Source organism: Myxocyprinus asiaticus, chromosome 17, assembly GCF_019703515.2.
Source record: "Myxocyprinus asiaticus isolate MX2 ecotype Aquarium Trade chromosome 17, UBuf_Myxa_2, whole genome shotgun sequence".
Classification (NCBI taxonomy): Eukaryota; Metazoa; Chordata; class Actinopteri; order Cypriniformes; family Catostomidae; genus Myxocyprinus; species Myxocyprinus asiaticus.
This window is the reverse complement of record NC_059360.1, coordinates 18006830-18031349: the sequence shown is the minus strand read 5'-3', so window position 1 is coordinate 18031349 and position 24520 is coordinate 18006830. Positions and strand designations below refer to the sequence as shown.

General features: G+C 37.8%; 1 protein-coding gene across 1 annotated transcript in view; it reads left to right on the top strand.

Moving 5' to 3' along the window:
• Positions 1-24520, top strand: part of LOC127455038 (metastasis-associated protein MTA1-like) — a 79457-nt gene that overhangs the window by 23307 nt on the left and 31630 nt on the right. The window contains exons 2-4 of the mRNA XM_051722586.1: positions 8491-8558; positions 13967-14060; positions 23462-23588. Of these exons, the coding sequence (XP_051578546.1) occupies positions 8491-8558; positions 13967-14060; positions 23462-23588 (289 nt within the window). The remainder of the gene's footprint in view (positions 1-8490; positions 8559-13966; positions 14061-23461; positions 23589-24520) is intronic.

Sequence of the window (24520 nt, the reverse complement as noted above, 5' to 3'; positions counted from 1 at the left end):
TAATAATAAAAATCCTGACAAATACTATTAAACACTTCGTGCTTTAACCCCTGAAAAATCTTGAGAAATACAATATAATAAATCTTCTGTAGCGATACGATCACTTTTAATAATGACAATTCTCATTTTTGGGTGAACTATTCCTACGTCATGTATACCCAGTGCATTGAGTTGCAACGGCAGAATTTAAGTTAGAGAAGCAGTTTCATTGTTGCCCACAGCAGGCAAAGGCACAAAGGAATATCAAATTGTGATATTTGAGTAGTGTTTTTAACTAGTTGAAAATGTAAAGCTGAACAAGGACTCAGTTACTCGATTACTCGTGCGCATCCCTAATGTATAGTACATTTGTGAGACTTAAGAGAACATAGGAGTTTTGTTGTAATGGTACATTCATACAGTATATATTATCAAAATATTATAATTTTTGTTCAGTATTTTAGTTTACAACAGATAATAACAAAATACTGTATAGGACACATCTTCATATAGTTAGCATGAATTATTCGGTGCTTCTTCCTCAAAAGTACAAAAAAAAAATATTAAATGGATTCGTTAAAGAACCAGAATCGTTAAATTCCTCACAACAACTCCCATCCTTTGAATCTGTTTTGTTTTGTTGGAAGGATTGTTCCACATCACTGAAATGTCCGTTTTTTTTAGAGACGGTCCGTTGGCCTGTTTGTTGCATCTCTCTCTCTCTCTCATTTGATCTGTAACTCTTTATTCAACTCTCTCTCTCTCTTACTTTGTCTGTCTTTCTTTCACCCTCAGTCTTGGTAAGGCCCGGCAACATCTATGGATTGGATCACAGGAAATTTGACTGCGCTGTGATGTCACAGGCTGTGTCGCATGCTGATTGGTGGGGGACACAGCATTTGCTGTGGGCACACTCAGCCGGAGATGGCAGGAGGGTTGGGAGAAGCTGTGAGAGACAGCGGTAATTGCCTTCAGGTCTTCTGTAAGCTTCTCGCCGGTCTCCTCCCGGTTCTTCTGAGGCTCAGACTCCATGTCAGGTTTTGCCCCGGCCCAGTAGGCCTCTGGTAGAACTTGTACTCATTAAATAAGCAGCAAAGAGGTGCAGTCGGCACAGAGTCTTAGTCTTACACATACACACAGATATAGTCGAACACACATGGCTGCCATCGGAGACAAAATGGATGATTCAGGAGTTTGTTTGACGCATTTGCTTATTTTCAATTGTAGTAGACCTGTAAAGTATAGCACTGTGATATTAAATAGATGTCCTTATTAAATGATTTGTCTGAAAGCCTGCATAAACTTCTTGGTAGGGCTGGACGGTATATATTGACTATTTATGATATAATCATTTTGCTGACTATATAAAATTATGCAATATAGTGAATATTGTGATTATATTAATGTGCTTTTTATTTGGCCATTAAGTTTCATAAAGAGAATCATTAGACTAATTTCATGATCCTTCAAGGCTGCACAATTAATCAAAATAACATCAATATGGTGATATGGTTATATGTGATTATTAAACTGCAAAAGGCTGCAATTAAAGACTGATAAACATGTCACCAGAATAAACGGGTGATGTGCTGATCTGTGCACATGTGGGGCTCATGTGCTTGTGTTTGTAGCGCTTCTAGAGCAGTTAAAATGCATTGTGAAAGAAAAGTACTGCAGGTTCAAGCATTTGCGAAATTCCAAACATTAGTATCCGCTACAAGTTATTATACAAATCGGAGGCGGAGATTACTTTTTACAAATACTTTTAAAAATACTTTTTATTATACAAATCAAAGGAGGAGATTACTTTTCTGTTCACACATGTATCATTGTATATAAAATATAAATATAAACATAAAAGGGCTTTTCAGTGGTAATGATTAAATCTTATTCTCCCTGTGTCAGTGGCTGTTTGAATAAAATGATGGTTCCTCTGATTAAAAAAAAAACAACAACAACAAACTTTTGAGACATTTCGGAGCAAATACATAATTATTGAGATGTGTGTAGAATATTGTCTACAGACTGAAAAATATCGAGATTTTTGTTGCCATTTTGCCCAGCCTTCTTGGTGTAAGAAAAAAAAAACCTCAAACAGAACATACTGCCTCAGACTTTCTAAGACAACACTAGATCATCCTCAAGAAGATCATAATCGAGTAACAAAGTCACTTCCTGTCTTGGTGTTAAGCCACAGTGATATCACAGACTGAGCTAATTTGAACGACATGATCGCAACTAATGCATCCAACCAACAATGGCAATTATTTCTCATCAAACCTTTGTAATAATTAAGCAGAATGGTGTGCCTGATCTAGGGCCCGTTTACACCTGGTATAAAGATGGATTTTTTTAAATGGGTCCACTCTAAAGACAAGTGTAAACGGGGTCCAAAACGTTTTGAGATTAATTTGTCCACTTCAGCCACATTCGGAGGAGGTCAAAAATGTGCACTACCATTCAAATGTTTGAAATCACTGTGAAATTTTAGTTTTTTTAAAGAAAATTATACATTTGTTCACCAAGTCTACTTTAAATTGATCAAGAATAACTGTGAAGTCATTTATAACGTTACAAATGACTATTTCCGTTTAAATAATTATGTATTCTTTAAACTTTGTTCATTCAAGAATTCTCCACTTGCAGTAATGACACCTTTGGCATTCTAACAGTCCATTTCTTTGTTCACATGAAGTTTCAGCAGCACTTCCCAAAGATGCCATTGGTTTTTTTGGACACTTTTCACTGACCTTACGATCACACCTTTCTAACAATGGCTCAACACTTCAAACTTAACTCATCAATCCGTAATACTCTCGTCTCACCATTTACCATTCAATCTTAAGGTTCTTTTGCACACTCTACCCTTTTCTTCTTATTTACCTGTCTAATGTGGCTTGTTCTCTGAATGTCTGCCTAAAATGCCAGCATCCCATTCAGTTGCATATTAAACTGTTTGGCATGTACTGGTCATTGAAGCTTAGGACCTGTGAAGGGTCTGTTTCTCAAACTAGAGACTCTAATATACCTATCCTCTTGCTGTTGTGCATCTTTGCCATAGCATAGGAATCATCTCTCAAAAGAACTGATGAATTTTTTAGAAATTTGTAAGGCTGCACAATTTGGACAAAAAGTCATATTGCATTTATTAAAAAAAAAATACTGCAATTGCGGTTTAAATTATTTTTTTTAAACTGCAATATAAGTGATTCCCCTTTCAACCTAAATGTTTTGCCTATGCTGTACTGCTAATAAAAATGCTACTCTTCAAGGGTTCACACTTGAGTCCTCTTAAAAAGAACTAAACTTGGACCTTTTTCACTTCAGCCAAAAATTAACAAACAAATAAAACGGTGACGCAAAGAGCACAAAAAAAAAAAAAAAAACTACTTTTCACGTTGTCTTATTTTTCACATTGTACCTGTCTACTGTGTAGCTGTTTTTGCCCACTTTTTGATAGGGTCTCAGCCAATTTTTTTATCATAATTGTTTGGAAACCATTCAACTTGAATGTTATATTGTAATATGATGTTGATTTACTATTATTATTATTATTATTATAATACACTAGTAATATATTACTGTAATAAAATCTTAACTTGCACGAGGCATTGCCATATGGTCCAGTTAAAACAAAGAGTTCTAAACCATCAAGCTTTTATTTTGGCTGACAATTGCAGGAAGAAATTAGAGTTTCTGGTTGTAGCAGAATTCACAACAGCTGTATAATGTGCTCCTCATTTTAACATCTTCTCTTCATCTGTCCAGAAATATCCAGTGCAGTGGATTATATGTGTTTGTATATTAACTTGTAGGGGCTGAAAATATTTGGAATAATGCAAAAGTGAAATTAAAGCACTTTAAATATAACACTCAGGAACTGAAATCTGAACACATCTGTTAAGGCTGATTTATACTTCTGCGTCGAACCTACTACGTAGGCTATGCATAGCTAAGGTGGTTACGGCGTGGCCTGACGTGCACCTCTTTAAAAATTAACTGCCCGTCGACACAGACGACAGCTGTGATTGGTCCGCTGTGTTACCAGAGACTGCTCCCAACATGACATGAAATTATCTGTGGTAGCAGCGCATTTTCTCCAAGATTATTTTATCTATACATCTATATCCACTGATCAGTGATCGTGTCACATTGTGTTAGGACCTGTTTCATTTTTAGTGAGCATCTGCTGTTTTTATATTCTGTTTTCTATGAAGTGAAAACATGACAAAAGACACATCTATTTAAACTCTGTGATTTATTTTTTTCTTTCTCTGTGGTCTTTTACTTATATATATATATATATCTGGTATATGAGTGAAACAATATTTGTAATATTCTACTCGAGACCTTTCCAATCTGCGTAAGGTTTAAGCATATGTTTGACTGTATGGTGTACAGTAAATAATCATATTTCATAAGTTATGAAAACAAAACACTTCTAATTTGTCAGCAGATTTAAAAAAGTGCTTGTTAAGAGCTGGCCTAAATGCATAGTACAGATTTTAAGCTTTAAAACAAAACCAATTGTATTAAATTGATTAATTGTTTTCAGCACAGAGCATCAAACTATGCCAGAATATTAATTTATTATTATTTAACCGACTCAAAAGCAATTATACAGTCTATGCCTAATTATTGTCTCTATGCATTGCAGGCAAGGTGTATAATAAATAATTTGTACCTAATTTGTACTTTGAACTCATTTTTTAATGCTTCAATAATTTAATAAATACTTTTGAATCCACAAATACTATTGCATTGCCTTTGTTTATTTATCAAATGCACAGTTATTTCAGAAATTAAGGCCTCCATACAATTGTATGTTGGCTGTGTACTCACAAAACGATGCAGACACACCAATGCAGAACTATAAATACAAACCAACGCGTTGGCTACTATGCAGAGCATACGCCATAGGTTCGACACAGAAGCATAAACCGGCCTTTACTCTGAGCACGAGATGGAAATGTAATATTTTGTGAGTTTTTACTGCAAAACAACACAAGTAGTGCTGCAAAAGAGATTTGTTTCTTTTTGTCCATTTGTAAAACCAAAATTTAACTGGCAAAGGTAAAGTGACTTACAAGAAAAACCTCAGCAACTGAAAAAAGACACTGTATTGTGATGCCCATTCTTTATTAAGTAGCTCAACTGTTTTCAACTGTTCTAATTGTAAGACAAGTTTCTTGAGGATCAAATTAGCACATTTAGAATGATTTCTTAAGGATTATATGAAACATTTTCTTAGACTAGAGTAATGACTGCTGTAAATGGAATCTCGGGTAAAAATAGAATTTTAAGATGTAAAACAGTTATTTCAAACTGTAATAATTTGCAATATTACTAATGTTTTGACAGTATTTTTGATCAGTTTAATGCATCACTGGTGAAAAGAAGCAGTAGTTTCTTTCAAAAACAAAATGTCTTAGTGATTCCAAACTTTTGAACGGTAGTGTGTCACCACATTGGGCTTGAAGTGTAAGTGCATATGCGTTTGAACAGCAGCGAATCATCGCCTACTCACCTGTCAATGAACCGCTGTGCTAAAGCAAATATTTACAATTTGCCAGTTACGTGTGGCTTTGAAAGGAAATAACTGTCCAACTGGAAAATTTAAAAAAAGCATACATGTGCATGTACATGTGCAAGAACTTCAGAAAACTTTTTCAGAATGCCTGATATCAAAATGCAGGTACACCGATAAGAAGCACACACATCTGAAGCACAGTTAATACTGGTACGCCGTTAAAATAACAGATAATTCTGCTGTAAATGTCGCATTTGTGCTTGGATTAAATGCAAGTATACTTGGGAGAAACTGTGCAACAATTTTTGTACGCTTATCTTTTTCTTTTACTTTTTTTGCGCTTTTTAATCGTTCAATAAACCTCTGACGTAGTGATTGATGTATGCATTGCAATCGTGAAAATAGACACTCACACAAGTAAAACCCGGTGCACTGTATGATTTTGGCCACGATTCTGCCGTCTGAGACAAATTACGGGAATCCTAAAGGATTTCTGTCGTCGCAGGGCAAAATCGGCAGTCTTACAACGTTCAGTGTGACATGTTCACAGACGGCCGATTAATAGCCTTTGCGATGATTTTCAGCCACCACCGAAGTTTGGGCAGTGTCTGAAATTTAGCATCGCAGCCGTATAGTGTGACTGCTATTACGATGGCCAGATGAGATATTCAGCTCCTCTCTCGCACCCCAATTCACTTGGAAAGAAACTTGCTCCGCGTTTGCACCACCATAGCAACATTTGTGCCCAATTATCACTCTACTCAAGCACTTTCAATGTTTTTTTCTTCTTTTCATTTTATATAAAATGTTTTAATAAATAAATACTTGAAGAAAAGTGTCACACGTCAGCAATATGAAAGCATTATTCTATGAATTAAATAATACAAAGCTCAGGCTACAGAATGAACATAAAAAAATGATTGCATTTTCTTAACACTTTTTTCTTTACATTTATCATGCATTTTCTTTACAACGTTATTTTGATTATTATTTTACTTTTAATAAATTTACTTTAAACGTCTGTAGTTAAGATTCACACCACTCCAATTTTATTTAAGAATAAATAAATAAATAATATAAAATAGTAAGACTGAACAATTTATACTGGTATTTATGTCCCATTACGGATTGTTCAATTTTTTCTATTTGTATCATTCTTTGTATTTATTTGATCCAAATTAGCAAATACAGTTGAATACAATTATAGAAATCTATGTCATGTTTGTGAATCATCCATAGGGAATTTGCAAGCATGATATATTATCAGCTTATATGAATTTTTGAAATTTTGCGTGGCCTATAGGTTACTAATCTAAAAGAGGAGACAGGCGTACTATAACCCACCTTTTTTGTTTTCTCTGAGAAGTTTGTAATTTTTTGGGCCACAAGTCTTTATCTCCACAATGAATATTTGCTTGTGGTAGCTCATTATTAGTCCCGCACTCACGTTCATCTGTAATTTTCTGTATTTGTGATCAGGCTGTCTTTTTGTAGGCCTATTTGACAAAATCCATCTTTCTTGTAAATGTTAGCCTATGCTCGTGATAGAGTGGTATTGGAGCAACGGAAATGCTGGTATCCTTTCAGAGAGACTTTCAGAGAGAGAAAAAAAATGCTCCTCCGTGGTGGGCAAATTTAGCTGTTTTGCTTCTATTCCGCAACGCTCCCGTAACGCGAGTCTCGTTCACTGATCTGGACGATTGGGACCACAGTCGGCTACGATGTGTATCGTGCAGTCTGACATAATATTGCACAGTGTGCCATGGCGATATCAGTGTGTTCATATCGTACAGTCTGACAAGCAACAATCGTAAAGGACTATTATAAATCGTACAGTGTGCACCCGCCTTAAGCAAAAGGATGCGTGGATCCCAAGGATGTACTGCTTTTAAGTTGTTTTGGTAAAGTTTTCAGTAAGTGCTGGGGCAAAAAAAGTTTTTTTTTGCTTATTTGTTCATTTCTGCACACCTGGTTTGTAAGTCTGTTTGAGAACAGGCAGCTTAGTTGGTAGGTGCTGAATCTTTTCGGCCATGATGTTTTGAATTGTATGAATTTTAGCCTTCAGGCCTCTCTTTCAAAGAGGCTGTGTTATCAAACACAGAATTTGAGAGTGTGTTTTTGTCAGACTCTGGTCCCTCCCCCCTCAAACCAGGAATACTATTGTGGTTTGAGTATGTACCCCGTCTGCCGTGTGTGGAGTGTAATCTGCCAGAGATCCTGGCACGCACAGGGTTAAGACCAGGCACCCCACCAAGCCTGAGGCCTGTGGGGACGTCCCACAGAGCCGTAAGCCTGCACGGAGCCCACACGCCCTGGAGTGAGGCCAAAAGCACGCATACACTCAACACACACACAAACACATCGAGAAATAGGAGAAGAAACAATGAAGACAGAACTAAGAGAATTGTTAAAACAGAGTGTGAAAACTGAACACATGTACACTTATTTCAAAGGTAACCCAGCTACTCAGATCTTTCAACCCTCCCTTTGAATGGATAGTTCACCCAAAAATAAAAATTCTGTCATTTACTCACCCCTCATGTTGTTTCAAACCCATGTGACTTTCTGTCTTCCGTGGAACACAAAAGAAGAATGAAAAATGGAGACCATGGAAGAAAGGAAGTCATATGGGATTTGAAACGAGAGGCCCATTTCGCCTGGGCAGTCCTGGTACTGGTCCTGGTATGTTGGTCTTTCAGTTCCAAATGAAAGAGGACACTGAAGGTTATCTATGAGGTTGGATTACAAATGGCATAGCTATTCACACTGTGTCAATGCATTTGTTTTTGGGTGTTGTTGTTTGGGGAACCGCCAAACGTAGCGCCACTGCTGTCATGTAGCACGACGGAGAAGGTTGTGTTTTGTTTGTGAAACAGTCCAGTAAGCCTCGGCAGGTGCGAGAGCATGACAGGAGATGCTACCTGGCGCTGTCAGACTGTAGGTGTGGAAACACTAATGGTTGTTTGTCTCTCTCCTCACAGATTATGTTTATTTTGAAAACTCCTCCAGTAACCCACTGCTGATCAGGCGGATAGAGGAACTTAACAAGGTGAGTGTGAAATAAACGTGTGTCGCTGAACCAACACCTCTGTGACTGACAAATCTCAAAGCGACAGCTTTCTGTCTACTTTTTTCCAACCATGTTCACACTTTCAGTCCTTCCCTTCTGAAATCACACTTCAGGCTGGGAACCGACAACCTGATCTTATTCAGAACTTATTCAGTTCCATTTAAAAATAAAGAAATTGTGGAATCAAATGATTTTCAACGGTTAACGGTTCTCGAATATGCATTCTTCTTCTGATGTTAAATGAACAGTAATAAGCACTCTGACGTTGTGTTCTTCTGCATTACTATTCAGCTGTGCCATTACTGACTCTACAGTGCAAAAATACGACTCAACCATTCGTTGAGCATGAGCACCTTTACACCTACTTATTCATGAGATTTTCTAATCAGCCAACTGTTTGGCAGCAGTGTAATGCATAAAATCATGCAGATATTGGTCAAGAGCTTCAGTTAATGTTCACATCAAGCATCAGAATGAGGGAAAAATGTGATAAGTGATTTTGACCATGGCATGATTGTTGGTGCCAGATGGGCTGGTTTGAGTATTTCTGAAACTGCTGATCTCCTGGGACAACAGTCTCTAGAGTTTATTCAAAATGGTGCCAAAAACAAAAAACATCCAGTGAGTGGACGGAAATTCCTTTTTGATGAGAGAGGTCAACGGAGAATGGCCACACTGGTTCGAGCTGACAGAAAGGCAATGGTAACTCAGATAACCACTCTGTACAGTTGTAATGAGCAGAATAGTATCTCAGAATGCACAACACGTCGAACCTTGAGGCGGATGGGCTACAACAGCAGATGACCACGTCTGGCACTTTATTAAGACCATAGTGTTCCTAATAAAGTGGTCAGTGAGTGTATACTCTTGTAGAAATTCTATAGGAATATATTAGTTAAATGTGTTTCCATCGTTGTTCATGTTCTTATCAAATAAAACATTTATCCTCAAGCAAGCATATAATTTTTTTTTTCATGTGCATTTTGGAGATTTTATTTGCATCTTGGTGTTTCCATCGAAAATTCACTTAAAAATATGTGGATAGAAACCCATCTACAGAGAGCGTTGATATGCACAATCCTACACTAATTATGCCTAGTATAGAGCCCTATGATTTCCGTGTTGCGGAAAACACGGACGTTATCGTGGAATCCATTGATAAAAACAGAATTAACTATAAAACGCGAAATGTCACGGAATTTGACATATTTGGGATGAAATTAATGTATAAATGCACAACTAATCAAATTAAAATCGTGATATGTCTTAGGGTGATGATTAAACCACAAAAGAGATTTAATTAAGCAAATAGCCTATATGGTCTGCATAAGCTTCAACAGAAAGTGAATGTGAGAAGCCACTGCTTATACTTTAACTGCATCATTAACATCACGTGCGCTCTGTGTGTGTATTAATGACAAAGAGCAGATCACTTTATTCACTGTGAAGAGCGGCACATACAGACTATATATATTTATTTAATTAAATCATAACCTTTTGCAGTTTAGTAAGCACATTAGCCCATTTAGCGAACTGCTTTCTGGAGTTGGAAAGTGAAGCTGTCAAAAACATCCAAAGTAAAAAATGCAACATAAATATTTTACTTGTGCATAGTAAAATTTAATATTCAATGTAGTAGTAGTAGTAATAATAATGAGTTTCATCACTGCTTTCACTAAAACTGTGATGCTCTACTGTGCAGCACTGTATTAGACCATAATAATAATAATAATAATAATAATAATAATACATTTCCAATTTTGGTTTTTGGATTGTGCTGTGAAGATCAGTATAGACAATCTTTAATAAATAATGCAATGGTATGTTAAAAAGTAATTGTTCTGTTTTCATTTGATAAAAATTCTATTGATTCATTTTATTAGACAGTTTTATTTTATTATAAAATGTAATTAAACTTTAAAACCCAGAATTCAGAGAAAATAAAACGGAAAACGTGGAATTTGGGAAAAAAATTAATGGAATTTGGAACAAAATTAAACTGATTTCATAGGGCCCTACTAGTAAGCTGACAATGTGTGTGGTCACATTTTTGAATAAGCTCATTTTTGGTAGTTATCAGCCTGTTAGTGTGCATATAAACACACACTTTGTTTCCTGCACTATTATTCAGTGATGCTGTTCTGTGGGTAATTAATCTACAGTGCGAAATTTACAGCGCAACCGGTGTAGTCCTATTCCCGACCGAATGACTATTTTGAGCTGTTTCTTTTTAGTGAATCAAAAACAGTTATGAATGGTAGCGAATAATCGAGTACCCATTCTGTACCAGGGTAGTCGACTATTAAAAACAGTACTCGAATATTGCAAATAGGCATGCCGTGGTGTGAGTTTTTGACGGTTAGATTACCGTCTGAGAAAAAAAACGCAGTTAACCGGTTTTACGATTATTTGCAGTTTTTCTTATTATACTGTACAACAGTACTGATGCAAAAAATGCATATCATCTTACAATTGAAAGTCTTAGTGGATGTATTTCTGGGGTATATGTGGATGGGCAGCCTTACAATAAGAACTGATAAATACACAAAAAATAAATAGGAGGTATATAGTAAGAGATGCTCCAATCTAGGGCACGACATCGCTTATGCACATCCCAAGCTCAGTGATGTACTTCAATGTAACCGGAGTGCTTCAGAAGTGTGTAAATGTACAATTATTGTGGGTGCGCACCATGTAGCCTAGTTCACAGCATCCAATAGTTGTTTTTTTTTCTTCTGCAACAGTTTATTAAAGCAATCCGTTGTCTGTCAGACACCCCAACATAAAGGAACTGGCAACAGACTCCATAAAATACACATAAACCTTTGGACTATGCATAATAACGGGAACATTGCTTACAGCAGGCAATTTAAAGTTCGTTAATGACTAAAATGTACATGTATTGTTGAATGTGGTGAATTTGTATAGAGGCAATGCTTTAAATAATGAGGACGATTTAAGACGCAACTTTTCAAAGTTTACTCACTGATAGTAACTGCACGCAATGCACCGCGTGCTGTCAGCACACTTAAACATTACAAAAAGTTGCATCTTTAAATTAATCACTTTAAAATCACCACAGCTAAAAATATTAAACTTACTAGTTTGTTCTTGGATGACTAGTGGAGCATCCTGTCCCTTCTGTAGGCTGTGCATCTTACTATGACTTCTGTCTGCATGTTTTACACCCGTCGTGTTCAGTCAGTCATTTAAATGCTCCCAAACAGCTGCTTTTTTGGTGGATATTAGTCTGGTAGAATTCCTGTATTATATTTTGGAGTTTTTGTGTGGAAGCCTCAGTTTCAAGTGAATTGAAAGTTCACGTTCTGTCCGCGACACCTGACCAAGCTCCACGCGGCCACCGTCCATAACATAGTAACAGCTTCGTTACCCACCCATCCACAAGAGTTTTTCATTAGGCTTACAAAATCTTATAACTATTTTATATTATATATTTTATACATTTATATATAATATTTTTGCCACTTGTAAATAAAGCATTTCACGGTTTTAACCGTGGATTCTAAATTTGTACGGTTAAATTAACAGTGACATTTTTAATTGCGGTTAATAGTAAAACCGTATAATCGCGGCATCCCTAATTGCAAATTTATTTTCCTTTGTTCATTTGCCTGTCGTAGGCAATGCTGAATATGCTGTACTTTACCTATGAATCTCAAATCTTGCAGTTACAATTAAGTCCACTTGGTGTGCTGTGGATATGTGTCTTCGAGGTGTTGAATGAGAGAAGGAACTTTGATGATGTGTGTGCTTTCAAGCAGCCAAGTGTGGCAATACTTGTAATATTTTGATTATTGAATTCTATTCTATTGGTAATTGGAGTCATGCAAATGAACGGATGAGGATCTGCTTTTATAGTGAAAAAAAATGCGAAGTGGTACGAGAAACTTGGAAGCTTATCAGACCAGTATTTGCATATTTTTGTATTTGCGTTAGAGTTCTGCAACCCGACCCAGACCCGAGAACCCGATGGGTTTCGAGCCGGGTTCAGGTAAGTTTATCAAGTAGGACTTTGTGTCGGGTTTGGGTTTGTAATTAATGAAAAAATAAGCAGGCTTACCGAGCCTGTTTCGGGCATGCACGGACGAGTTAGGGGCCGTTCACACCGAATGTGTTTTTGCGTGCGTCTGTTGTTTTCCCATTGTTTAAACACACGCTGGACGAATGTCTTTGACATTTGCATTGCGTCTCGCTTTTTCTTCAGCGTCTTGCGCAGGACCGGCATATTTTAAACACCATGTCAATTTAAAAACAACTTCAAATTGTCAAAAATGCGTGTAGTTTCATTCTTTGCGCTGCATCTAGATTGTTTTCAGCCCAGTTGTCACAAAGATTCAACAATCTGAACAAGTTCAGACTGCATAGAGGGGACTGTTGCATTGTTTCATATTATTCCAGATTGTTCTGCACCAAGTGCCGTTTCAGCAAATAAACGGTAAGGCAATGCTTTTTTTCCCCTTCTGCTCTTGTGTACTAAGGGGCTGCTGTGCCTTGTTAAAACTGTATACTTTTTCAGTACTGTTATGAATGTTGCCTATATGCTTACATAAAATACAGCCTATTGCAACAGTACTCGCTAGGAGAAGAAATTGGATAGTAAGCAATTTTGGGTTCGAGCTTAGAATCTGACATTATTGCCGGGTAGGGTCGGGCAACACAGTCTCGGGTACGGGTCTGTTTCGGGTTTCATTTTAAGGCCCGTGTAGACCTCTAATTTGCATTAAATGTCTGAACATGGGCAAAGCGATTATTCGTTTTTTGAAGTTAGAGTACTTGACTACAAAATGACTACAAAAAGCCCATCCCTAATAAATGAAGCAGTTACTAATCTGACTCCGCACAAGTTACTGTGTTTTCTGTGGCAAACTTTATTTTAGTATTTTTATTCAATATATGGTTGGAATCAATTATTTCATTTATACTGCCACATTTAAAAACACCACACACCTTTGAAAATTGTATTATATTTATTTCTCATCTGTTGTGTCTGTTCTGTTGAAATCTGAAATGATCTCATCATTTGACAACAGACTGCTTAGGGCAGTAAATGTTTTAAGAGTTAATTTTCTTATTCCAACTATTTCTTCCTTTAAAAGCACTAAAAGAATCATTGAAGTATCAGATCCATTAAGATGAGTCGGAATTGCAACCAGAATAATTTAAACTCCTTACAATTTCCATCCCTAATCACACTACACCTCTCCTTTTGCCTTCCTCTTCCTTCCATCACGAGACCCTCTTATATAAGGATGTGCAGAGGTGTTTAAGTCATGGTAATGATTTAATCCTCATTTGCATATTGAGGCCTCCTTAGCAGTTGATTGGTCTTAAGGCTGTTGCTGTGACAACTCTCTTTCTGTTTGCAGACAGCAAATGGGAACGTGGAGGCCAAAGTGGTGTGCTTCTACCGACGTAGGGATATCTCCACAACGCTCATCGCCCTCGCCGACAAACATGCACGTAAGTGGAAATGGACATGCAGATATTCAGCGATTTTTGGAAAGCATTCATAAGACCACACTGAGTGAATGGGAGTGAAGAAAAGCAAATTAATACAATGAGTTACTACAATGTTCCTTGAACTCTGGTCTGATGCTCATTTTTCTTTTGGAAAACAATTTGTCTTTTCAACAGTACATTTAATTATCATGAAGCATTTTATGTATTTTATTCTTTTAATAAAATGCAATTAACTGCTCTCTGGCTTCCGCTATTCTCCGCGGCATCCATGCACAACTCACCACGTGCCCCACCGAGAGCGAGAACCACATTATAGTGACCACGAGGAGGTTAACCCAATGTGACTCTACCCACCCTGGCAACCGGGCCAATTGCTTGCTTAGGAAGCCTGACTGGAGTCACTCAGCACACCCTGGATTCGAACTTGCGACTCCACGTGTGGTAGTCAGCGTCTTTACTTGCTGAGCTACCCAGGCCCCCATTCTTTTAAGTTTTTAAGTATTATTTATTAAACATTGAATTGTTCAGACTGGATTTTTTGATCCTTTGAGCTTCAAAGTGGACTTAATTAAAATAAGCATTTTTTTCCTGTCATGTTTCTTTTGAATTCCCTTTTTGTCACAAGCAAGTGCTAGAGATGGCACAATAACCCAGACTACACTGGAGGTCGTTTAATGTGGCAGCTACTTGTCACCATTACATTTGTCACTTAGCAGGTTATGTTTCTCTTGGGATGCTACCTGAAGGCTGGGGTGTACTTTATTTTCCAGGGCGCACACGGTCAAACACTCAGCTTTTTAAAGTATTACTCTTTTGACCAAGAGCCCATATGGATCTATTCGGCCTTTAGAATGTAGCTGCTTAGGTAGACGATAGTCAGCGAGGCAGCTCACTAGGTTTTGGAACATCAAAGTTTATATGTGTTAGGCCAGAATCATAGTCTATGCAAGTGAACGCAGATGAATTTAGCTATGTAAGCTGTTTCAAGCATCGTTATGTTCCAAAATGTGTAATTCTTAACATAATGCAAGTATGCATTGCATTCTCGGGTTGGCAAATGGGGCACTATAGTGGACATTATCGTAAACAGTCTGCTTCTGGACAGTTTTCTTTTTCTAGGCAACTACTCTCATGACGTCCTAACACCCATTGTTGCAACGCGCCGCAACGACTTGTGGTTACACTGGACGTGCCAAAGTAAACATTCTAAGTGACGTGCTCCATAAAAAAAAGTTAATCTAAATCATGCTGTATATATTCTGTATTTTGAAGCCATACATTAGCTTTGTGTCAGGAACACACCAATATTTTAATTACATTCTGAACATCTTGACCTCTGCAGTAGCTCTCAAATATGAAGCACAATCATATTTGCATTTTAAATAGGGAGCATCAAGACATTTTTCCAAGGTTTGACTCCACTCATCTTTCGTGTTCTATGGATGAAAGTGAGTCATATGGGTTTGGATCGACATTAGTAAACTAATTATTAGTATACTGATAGAATTAAAATTTTTTGGGTGAACTACTTCTTTGACTGACAGACCTTAAAACATCCTACTCTGTTAAATGAAGTATAGATGTGAGTTCCTTTCAAAAGAGGATCTGTGTTCCTGCTGAAAGCAGAACCTTGCTCCAAAATGGCTGCTGTAGAGATGTATCAGATGCCCCATCTGAGGGGTTTGTAAGTATAGGGGTTATATACGGTGCTTGTAAAAAGAGGTTTTGTTTTAGGCCCATATCACACACGGGTCTGATATTGAGACCAGGAAGCCTGTTTGTTCATGTGGACCACACAGAAGCAGTGAGAAAGAGCCATGTTTGTGTGTGCGTGTATGTGTGCGTGTATGTGTGCGTGTGTGTGTGCGTGTGTGTGTGCGTGTGTGTGTGCGTGCGTGCGTGCGTGCGTGCGTGCGTGCGTGCGTGCGTGCGTGCGTGCGTGCGTGTGTGCGTGCGTGTGTGCGTGCGTGTGTGTGTATGGATTATGGACCTCTCCTCAATGCCAGCAGGCTCTCCTTGGACCTCCAGACATTTGCAATATGTGAAAAATGCATGGCAGGAATGGTTGTTCACCACATGGGTGTGGGCTACATCCTGTCTTTGCCTGTGGAAGAGCAGAGGGGAGTTAAAAAATGAGTGGAAGAGCGTACAGAAAAAGAAAACCAGGCGGAACGAAAAGCCTCGCCAATGAAAAGAGGAAGATTCAAAGATCATGGCAAGCTGGAGGCGGTCGGATGTGCCCTCATGAAAGATCTTAAGGCTCAGCCTCGTTAGTGTTGCTTGAAATCATCACTGTTACTATTAAGCTGGGATTTAAGCGAAAAAAAAAAAAAAAAAAAAAAAAACCTTTACCCTTAAGGCTAGGGTGTATTATGTTTTACCATGTGCCGGTACGTCTTGCACACTGTCGCGCACTCTGCGTTTCAAAGCATACTGCTTTGAATGGGACCCAATAAGGACGTGTTCAACGCATGTGCACTACGTTTCACTTTGTGATACTCAAAACTGTCAACACCACATGCATATGCAGACAACACGGACAGACATGGACTGTCTGGGTGTCAGATGCGTCAATCGCAAGGAAGTATAATCGAGCATGAAATGATCGCAACAAGGAGACTGCAGATGTCAAGATTTAGAATAAAAAAGGAGTTACATTTTGGTCCGTTTCTTGGAATGAACCAAGAAATGGTCGCGTGAACCAGTCGAGTCCTGTGGATTACCTTTATGCTGCCTTTGTGTCCTTTTTTGAGCTTGGAAGTGTTGGACTACATTGACTTGCATTGTATAGATATATATCATTTCTCTATCCATATATCTTTGTTTGTGTTCTGCAGAAGAAAAAAAAACATGAGTGTAAGACTGCATAAAGGTGCGTAAATGATGAGAGAATGGTGAACTATTCCTTTATGTATTAAAGTCAACATGAAATCAAAATGTATCCTGTTAACTTTCTTAATACAAGTTTCTGTTTTCATTGTGAATGATTTATTGGTGCATGTTATTCTATACACAATACAAAAATATGTTTGTCTTTTAAAATGCTTCAGTAAATATACTGTAACTTGCTCCGCCTCTGAAACGTCTTTGATTTTCACTGATGTTAGAAAATACTCCCTTTTTTCCAAACCCTCTCCTCAATCCAGCTATCTTATAGAGACCACTTTCCACAATCAATTTTCGATGGATAAAATCAAGTGCCGCTCTATATTTGTTTTTTTTATTGAATATTGTGCTTTACTCAAATGTGTCACATTATGGAACTAAAATGGGTTACAAACACTCAAGTTGTATGGCGCTTTACCGTTTCTGCTGTGAAAATGAATGATACTTCTAATCATGAAAATTTGAGGTGTGCTATTACAGACTTAAGATTTTCACCTGGCAGATGATTAAAGTGATGTAAAAAATCCCCATAGACTTTAGGGCTGAAACGATAAGTCGACGTTTTCGACAATGTCAACAATAAAAAAAATTGTCAACAAAAATTTTTGTTGTCGAATAGTCGATTATATGAAACTCTAATGATGCGAGAGGAGACCTTCAGTTCAAATGCATGATAGAGGAAGAAAACGCAGTCCAGACGCCCTGGCTCACGACGTATTGAATCATAATATACAGTATGTGTCATGGTATGTATCTTATCTTGAAGAATTGGTGATACGCAGCTCAATTAAGAAAAAAAACATTTGTGAGTTAAAGATTTACATTTACATTTATTCATTTGGCAGACGCTTTTATCCAAAGCGACTTACAAGAGAGGAAAACATTAGCGAATCATCTTAGGAGACAGTGGTATGAAAAGTGCTGTATTACAAAGTATCACTAGCATCATAATAGTATTCAAAACAGAATAAAGTGCAACAGAATTTTTTTTTTTTTAATGACTGGTTAAGTGCTCATGGAAAAGATGTGTTTTTAGTTGTTTTTGAAGACAGAGAGTGAGTCAGCTTCATGGGTGGAGTTGGGAAGGTCGTTCCACCAATGTGGTATGATGAAGCTGAAAGTCCGGGAAAGTGTTTTGGTGCCTCTTTGTGTTGGTACAACAAGGCGATGTTCCTTAGCCGACCGCAGACTTCTAGTGGGCACGTAGCTCTGCATAAATGATTTTAGGTATGCTGGAGCAGACCCAGTGACTGTTCTGTATGCCAGCATCAGAGCCTTGAATTTGATACGTGCATCAACCGGCAGCCAGTGGAGAGAGACAAGGAGTGGTGTAACATGCGCTCTCTTTGGTTTATTAAAGACCAGACGTGCTGCTGCATTCTGGATCATTTGGAGGGGTCTAGTTGCACATTCAGGGAGGCCTGCAATGAGAGTGTTACAGTAGTCCAGTCTAGTTATGACGAGTGACTGGACAAGCAGTTGTGTTGCATATTCAGAGAGGAAGGGTCTTATCTTCCTGATATTGTAGAGTGTAAATCTACATGATCTTGTGGTCTTTGAGATGTGGTCTGTGAAATTTAGTCCTGGATCGAAATCAAGTGAACACAAAGATGAGAGAAGGAATGTTCCTGTATAAATATTTAAAACTCCTTTAAACAAGGTACATTTACAGGAGCTATACCACAGTTAAATTTTTACTGTATTAAACTTAATAATTCTCAAGTTTTTTTTTTTTCTGAAATTCAGTGAAGGTCATTTAGAGGTATTTTTAAAAGATGCTTTTGTCCTTCTATTTAATTTTTTTACTTTTAGTAAGCACATTTAACACAACATCTTCACTTGAGGCACACGCTGAATTGTCGGTTAAGAGCTAATGATTAATCGTTGCAATAATCACCCGAATAGTCTAATAATCATTCAAATAATCATTAGATTAGTCGATTATCAAAATAATCGTTAATTGCAGCCCATATTGACTTATATTGAAGGAGGGACTTGAGCCATATCTAGTGACTAGAATATCAATGAGACTTGGGGGTGGGCTGTTTTGACTTGTGGCCAATAAGCTACTACCTAGAACACCCTAGAAAAACCCCAGAACAACCTTAGCAATCGCATAGCAATGCCCAGTCTACCACCCACAGCACCCTATCATCATGGTGGTGAGTTTTGTACGGGGAAGTACCACACACGCACACACACACATCTTCGACTGTTCGACCCCAGATATAACACAACAGAGCTTATGCCATCTAAACTTCACTTTTGTAGTGTTGTTGGAGTCAGCAATGTGCGGGTGGTGTGACTCACAGATGAAATATTTTGCTCTCTGTGATGCTGGCTCCGCCTCGCTGGGCCCTGAGCACATGAGGCAGCGAGGCGCCATGTGTGCCGAGAAACAGACAGAGAGAAGAGAGCGAGAGACCTGGCCCTGCTGTGAACTACTCCCTGGATGCACCTCACTCGTTGGCCTCGGCCGCTCCACTTGTTTGTGCTTTCTGCCGAACCTCTCAGTGCTGAGTGGAACAGCTTTGAATCACGGCTGTCAGAGCAAGCGTGTATGTCACATTCTTCCTGAATTGGAGGGGGAAAATAAACAAACGAAGCGGATGGAAAATGCACCAGAATTCATCACTGTATCCACTCTTGTGTCCTTATCAACAAGAAGGTTGTGCGAGGTGTGTGTTTATGTGAACACATCTGAGCGAGGAAATACAAAGCGAAAGTCAGTGCTTGCCACAGCTCTATGAATGGAGGTTTTATAGTGTGGTTATGGAGGCGTTGTGTGTTTTTATATGTATTAATATGTGTATGTGAGAGGTGGATGAATGAATCTAGTCTCAATCCTCCACTTATGTGTCATAGAGAAGGTCAGGCTCAAAGATCACTCTTCTCTCTTTTGGGATGGGAATCACAAATAGTTTGTAAAAGCAAACTATAAAAAGTGACCATGGTCAGATTCTTTGTTTAGCCAATCAAAAGACTTTCAGGCACTTTTTGCTCATTTACAGGGCAGCCCATATATGGGAAGCAGGAAGCAGATCATTCAAGTCAGGTAACTTGAACAGATTATTGTGGACGTGGTCATATTCTGTGACAAAGTCTGGCAGAAGTTCCAGGATGGCTAACATTGAACATTCCAGGTTCAGTACAAGTTAAGCTCAATCGACAGCATTTGTCGTAGAATGTTGACAACCACAAAAAATAATTTCGTCCCTACTTTTCTTTAAAAAAAAAAAAAAGAACAAATCGAGGCACTTACAATGGAAGTGAATTGGGACAATTTTTGGAAGGTTTAAATACAGAATTGTGAAGCTTATAATTTTATAAAAGCACTTACATTAATTATTCTGTTGAAACTCGTGTATTATTTGGGCTGGAAAGTTGTTTAAATCATCATTTTAGGGTTTGTTAACATTACATCTTCATGGCAGCGAAGTTGTAAAATTGGCTATAACTTTACACAGCATATTGTTTGTCTTGTGGCTATACTTTTGAAGTAGTGAGTATTTTAACGTTTACGGATTGGCCACCATTCACTTCCATTGTAAGTGCCTCACTGTAACCCAGAATTTTTAATTTAATTAATTAAAATTAACAAAAATATTTTTTGTGATAATCAATATTATGCCACAAATGCTGTCGATTTAGCTTAACTTGAATTGACCCTGGAATATTTATTTAACGATTCCATTAACAGTCCTTTTAGTTCTTGATAGTACCAGTAATTGGTTAACTATATACTGTACAAAAATACTTTCATTAAAATATATACTATTTATTTACCATTACAACAAAACTCTGTTCTGAATGTATATCTTTATGAAATATGTGTTGTCTTTATTTAGAGCATGTTTGCCCATTACTTAATTTTGGTCTAAAGGAAAGATTTTCTAGGTTTAAAAAAAAATAAATAATTAATCAAATCGCAGTTCAAATCACAATATTTTTCAAAATAATCGCAGTTAGATTTTTTTTGTCCAATTAGTTCAGCCTTAGAATGCAGTCATTTAAGAAACGTTACCGGAACCAAATGTCATAAAAATAATTTGTTCCAGTATTTAAAATAAATAAATAAATGGAACCAGTTCTGAAGAAACAGTTGTTGATTCTCAACCCTATCTCTCTTCATCCCTTTCCTCCACCTGGTAAGGTGATTCATTCATCAATAATTAATAATTGGTTGAGACAGGTGAGATGGAGAGGTAATTTGTAGAGAGTAAAGGCACGGTGCAAAGCCAGTTGTTTGGCTTCTCTCTCTCTCTGTCTATACTAAGGATGGAGTTTACGGAGTTCAGCGCCTCTCGTCTTGCTGGCTCTCTCAAGGACGCATGAGGCAACTCATAGCCACAGGGCTGTTCCTCTTTGCGCTCCCTCTCTCTTTCTCTTTTCATCTTATGCCATTAACACTCTTTGTTTCTGGCTCACTTTCTATCCTTCACTCTGTGTGCATCTCAGCAGGGGTTGTCAATACTCCATACATGGCTGTAATAGAACAGTTACTGATGTGCACTGCTCGGAAAGTGGCTGCCAGCTTCTGTAGCTGGGGTTTGGTGTAGTTTCAGATTTCTTTATACGTATCGGAGGAGGGTAAAACCATATAGTGTGTGACAGATAGCGAGCATTGGTGAAGAGAAGGGAATACATATTGATTTCAGACAAATAATGTTTTTTTTCTTCAGAAAAGCCTGTGATTCCTTTTGTTCTGCTCCCTATCTATACCTCTATCTCTCTCTTTCTCTCTCCATGTTTCTCTCTCTTTCACTAATGAAACTCCAAATGAATTGGAGCACGCTCACTGGTTTTCCTCCCTCACTCCTGATTCTCTCCCACTTATCATTCTCAACTGCACTCTGCCTCCATACACCAAATATATGTGGGGTTTGTTGACAGACCTCCTATCGCTGTACCTTCTAGTCTTTTTTAAGACTGAGGTGATAATGTGTTTGGGTATACTGAATTTAAAGATGGTGTATGTGTAGTCCATTGCTTGCTTTTGGCTTTTAACAGTCATTTTCCCATTTGTGTGGATTGCAGTTTATCAGCCTCAGATTAAAAGCAAACAGAGTTTGGAGTTTAAAGAATGGCCAGTAACGGTCACATCCACTCCTTGATGATACTTCAGTTATACACCAGCATGCTACAAAGTGGCAGCTCATTCAAATAATGCCACTGCAGTCTCTGGAAAAGGTTGTACAGACAATACTGACTACATTGGTAGAAAATATTTGTAGACTTTGTGGTTAGAATTTCCATCCATTTTAAGTACTGATTATTTCATGGATATAACCCTGCAAACAAAGCGAAATATACAGTTTTATGCATAAATCTGTTTTTTATAATTAGTTGGCAAACTTCAAGACACAAGCCTGACCATTTGTGGGTCTTGCAAAACTCTCAAATTGATACAGTGGTATGATACAGTGATTAAACCTCATTGTGTTCATTGTAGTAGCCTGCTAATTTTTTTTTAGCAAGGTTAGGGTTAAGTTTTAGCAAAAATTTTACCGGCTGCTAAACACCTTACTTCCATTGGTCTACGTCATCAGTAGGTGTGACCTGGAGCTCCACCTACCTTGAGGCCGGCAGCTAATTGTGTTTGTTGTTCAGTCAGTCAAGATCACTCAACATGAACACAACAGGCGTGCGGTTATTAGTGAGCTGGTGCAAATTTACCTGTACGATTTTTTGCGTAGAGGCATTTTCTAAGAACGTCATTCATTTTTTTTTTTTATTGGTCTACAAAAGAAAAAAAATCTACTCATACTCTTAAGTGCCAATTCACTCTTTTGTTTTATGTGCTGCTTCACTCATGTGCCATCTGAAGTGAAAGCCATTCACACATCTGCCCATTGTCTTTATTTTTCCCATTAACACTCTTACACCTCGTATACTTTTATACACCAATCTTTGCAGTAGTATCAGTATCATCATAAATTACAATAACAGTGTGTAATTGGCACTAATTATGGCCAACTATATCATGTTAGCGCATTAGCATCATGAATTCAGAATGTAAACTAGACAAATTGTGCATTTTCTACTGCATATATTACTTTAAATCATCACTGAGTGGTTAAAAAAAAGCATCTTTTACTGATCTAGTTTGAATTCTATTCGTAGAATGAGGCGTAAAGTCATTGATGACACATTTTAATGTCACATTATTAAAGGTTTTACTCATACTTCCTCATATTTAAATGTACTTCTAAACGCTTCCCACGGTGGTGTGGCTGGTGTCTGAATGTTCGCAAACACTATATCGTTGTTCGGCTGTTTCAAACTTCTTTTTACCCCTGAACAAAGAACTTCTCCAGAAGTATATCAGGCCTTAAGTGAACATTTTTAGGGGCACAGTCGGAGTTCAGTTTTTTCATAGACTGTTATGTGCAACTATTAATGTACTGTATCACAATACAATATACATATGCATAAGCAGGCGTTAAGAATTAAGAATATGAATAAAAGGTACCCAAATTACAGTAGAGTATTTATTTTCTTTCTTTGACTTTTAGGAGAATTGGAAGAGGAGATGGAGAATCCTGAAATGGTGGATCTCCCAGAGAAACAGAAGCATCAGCTCAGACACAGAGAGCTCTTTCTCTCCAGACAGCTTGAGTCTCTTCCCGCTACACACATCAGGTAACTCACAAAAGCCTTTACTAATATTAAGGATATGCTCCATTCAGCAGCGGTGTGCATGCTCTTCCCTAGCTGCCGACTGGTCTCACTCTCATTACCGTCGGTGTGTGAGTCACAAACCTTGCCTTCAGTCTTTTCATGTTCTGTCCTAATGGAACCCCTCCGCAGAAGTATATTAACCTCTCGTTCATTCACACCATTTTTCCTGTCGGTATGAATTCAGCAGAGAGCAATTGAAGATTGAGTCAGATTGAGTCTTTATTGTTCAAGGGGTTGCAATCCTTGTCAAGTCGTTTTATATGAATCATGCCCACTTTTATTTTGGGAGTTGCAAGGAAATCAGATGTTTTCAGGAAAGTGTCCAGTCAGCAGAACGCTTTTACAACCATCATATCTACTGGTGTCCTACTTGGAAAAACCTGAGTTCTGTTGGCTCTGTCACGTCTGACTCGGATTGAGTTGGATCTCACGAGTCACGACTATGTAAATAAAGTAGTGCTGAGTTCTTGGACAAAGTTGGACTTAAGGGTGGAGTAAGCAAGCCCTTCATCCTGTCTGGATGAACAGGTTCTTTACTGTTGTTTGGCAAATGAAAGTGGACAGCCAACATAAACCCTTTCAGGGATTCATTTGATTCCTCAAGTGATATATTTCAAAATATCCTTGAATGGATTGTTCGTCCTTGATTACTCTACAGATATGGAAGGGTAAATGGCACAATAAAAAAGAGAATTTTCCCAAACACAAACCCTTTTCATTTAAAAACCACATCAAGAGAAGGAAGCATCCAAGATTTACTAAAATCACACCATGACAAACTGAGATTTGAGGATTCCCATTGTCATGGAAAACCTGGAAATATCAGGTCGGGAAAAGTCATGTGATTCATAAAATCTTAAGCCATGGAAATCTCTATTGTGAATCTTTAATTT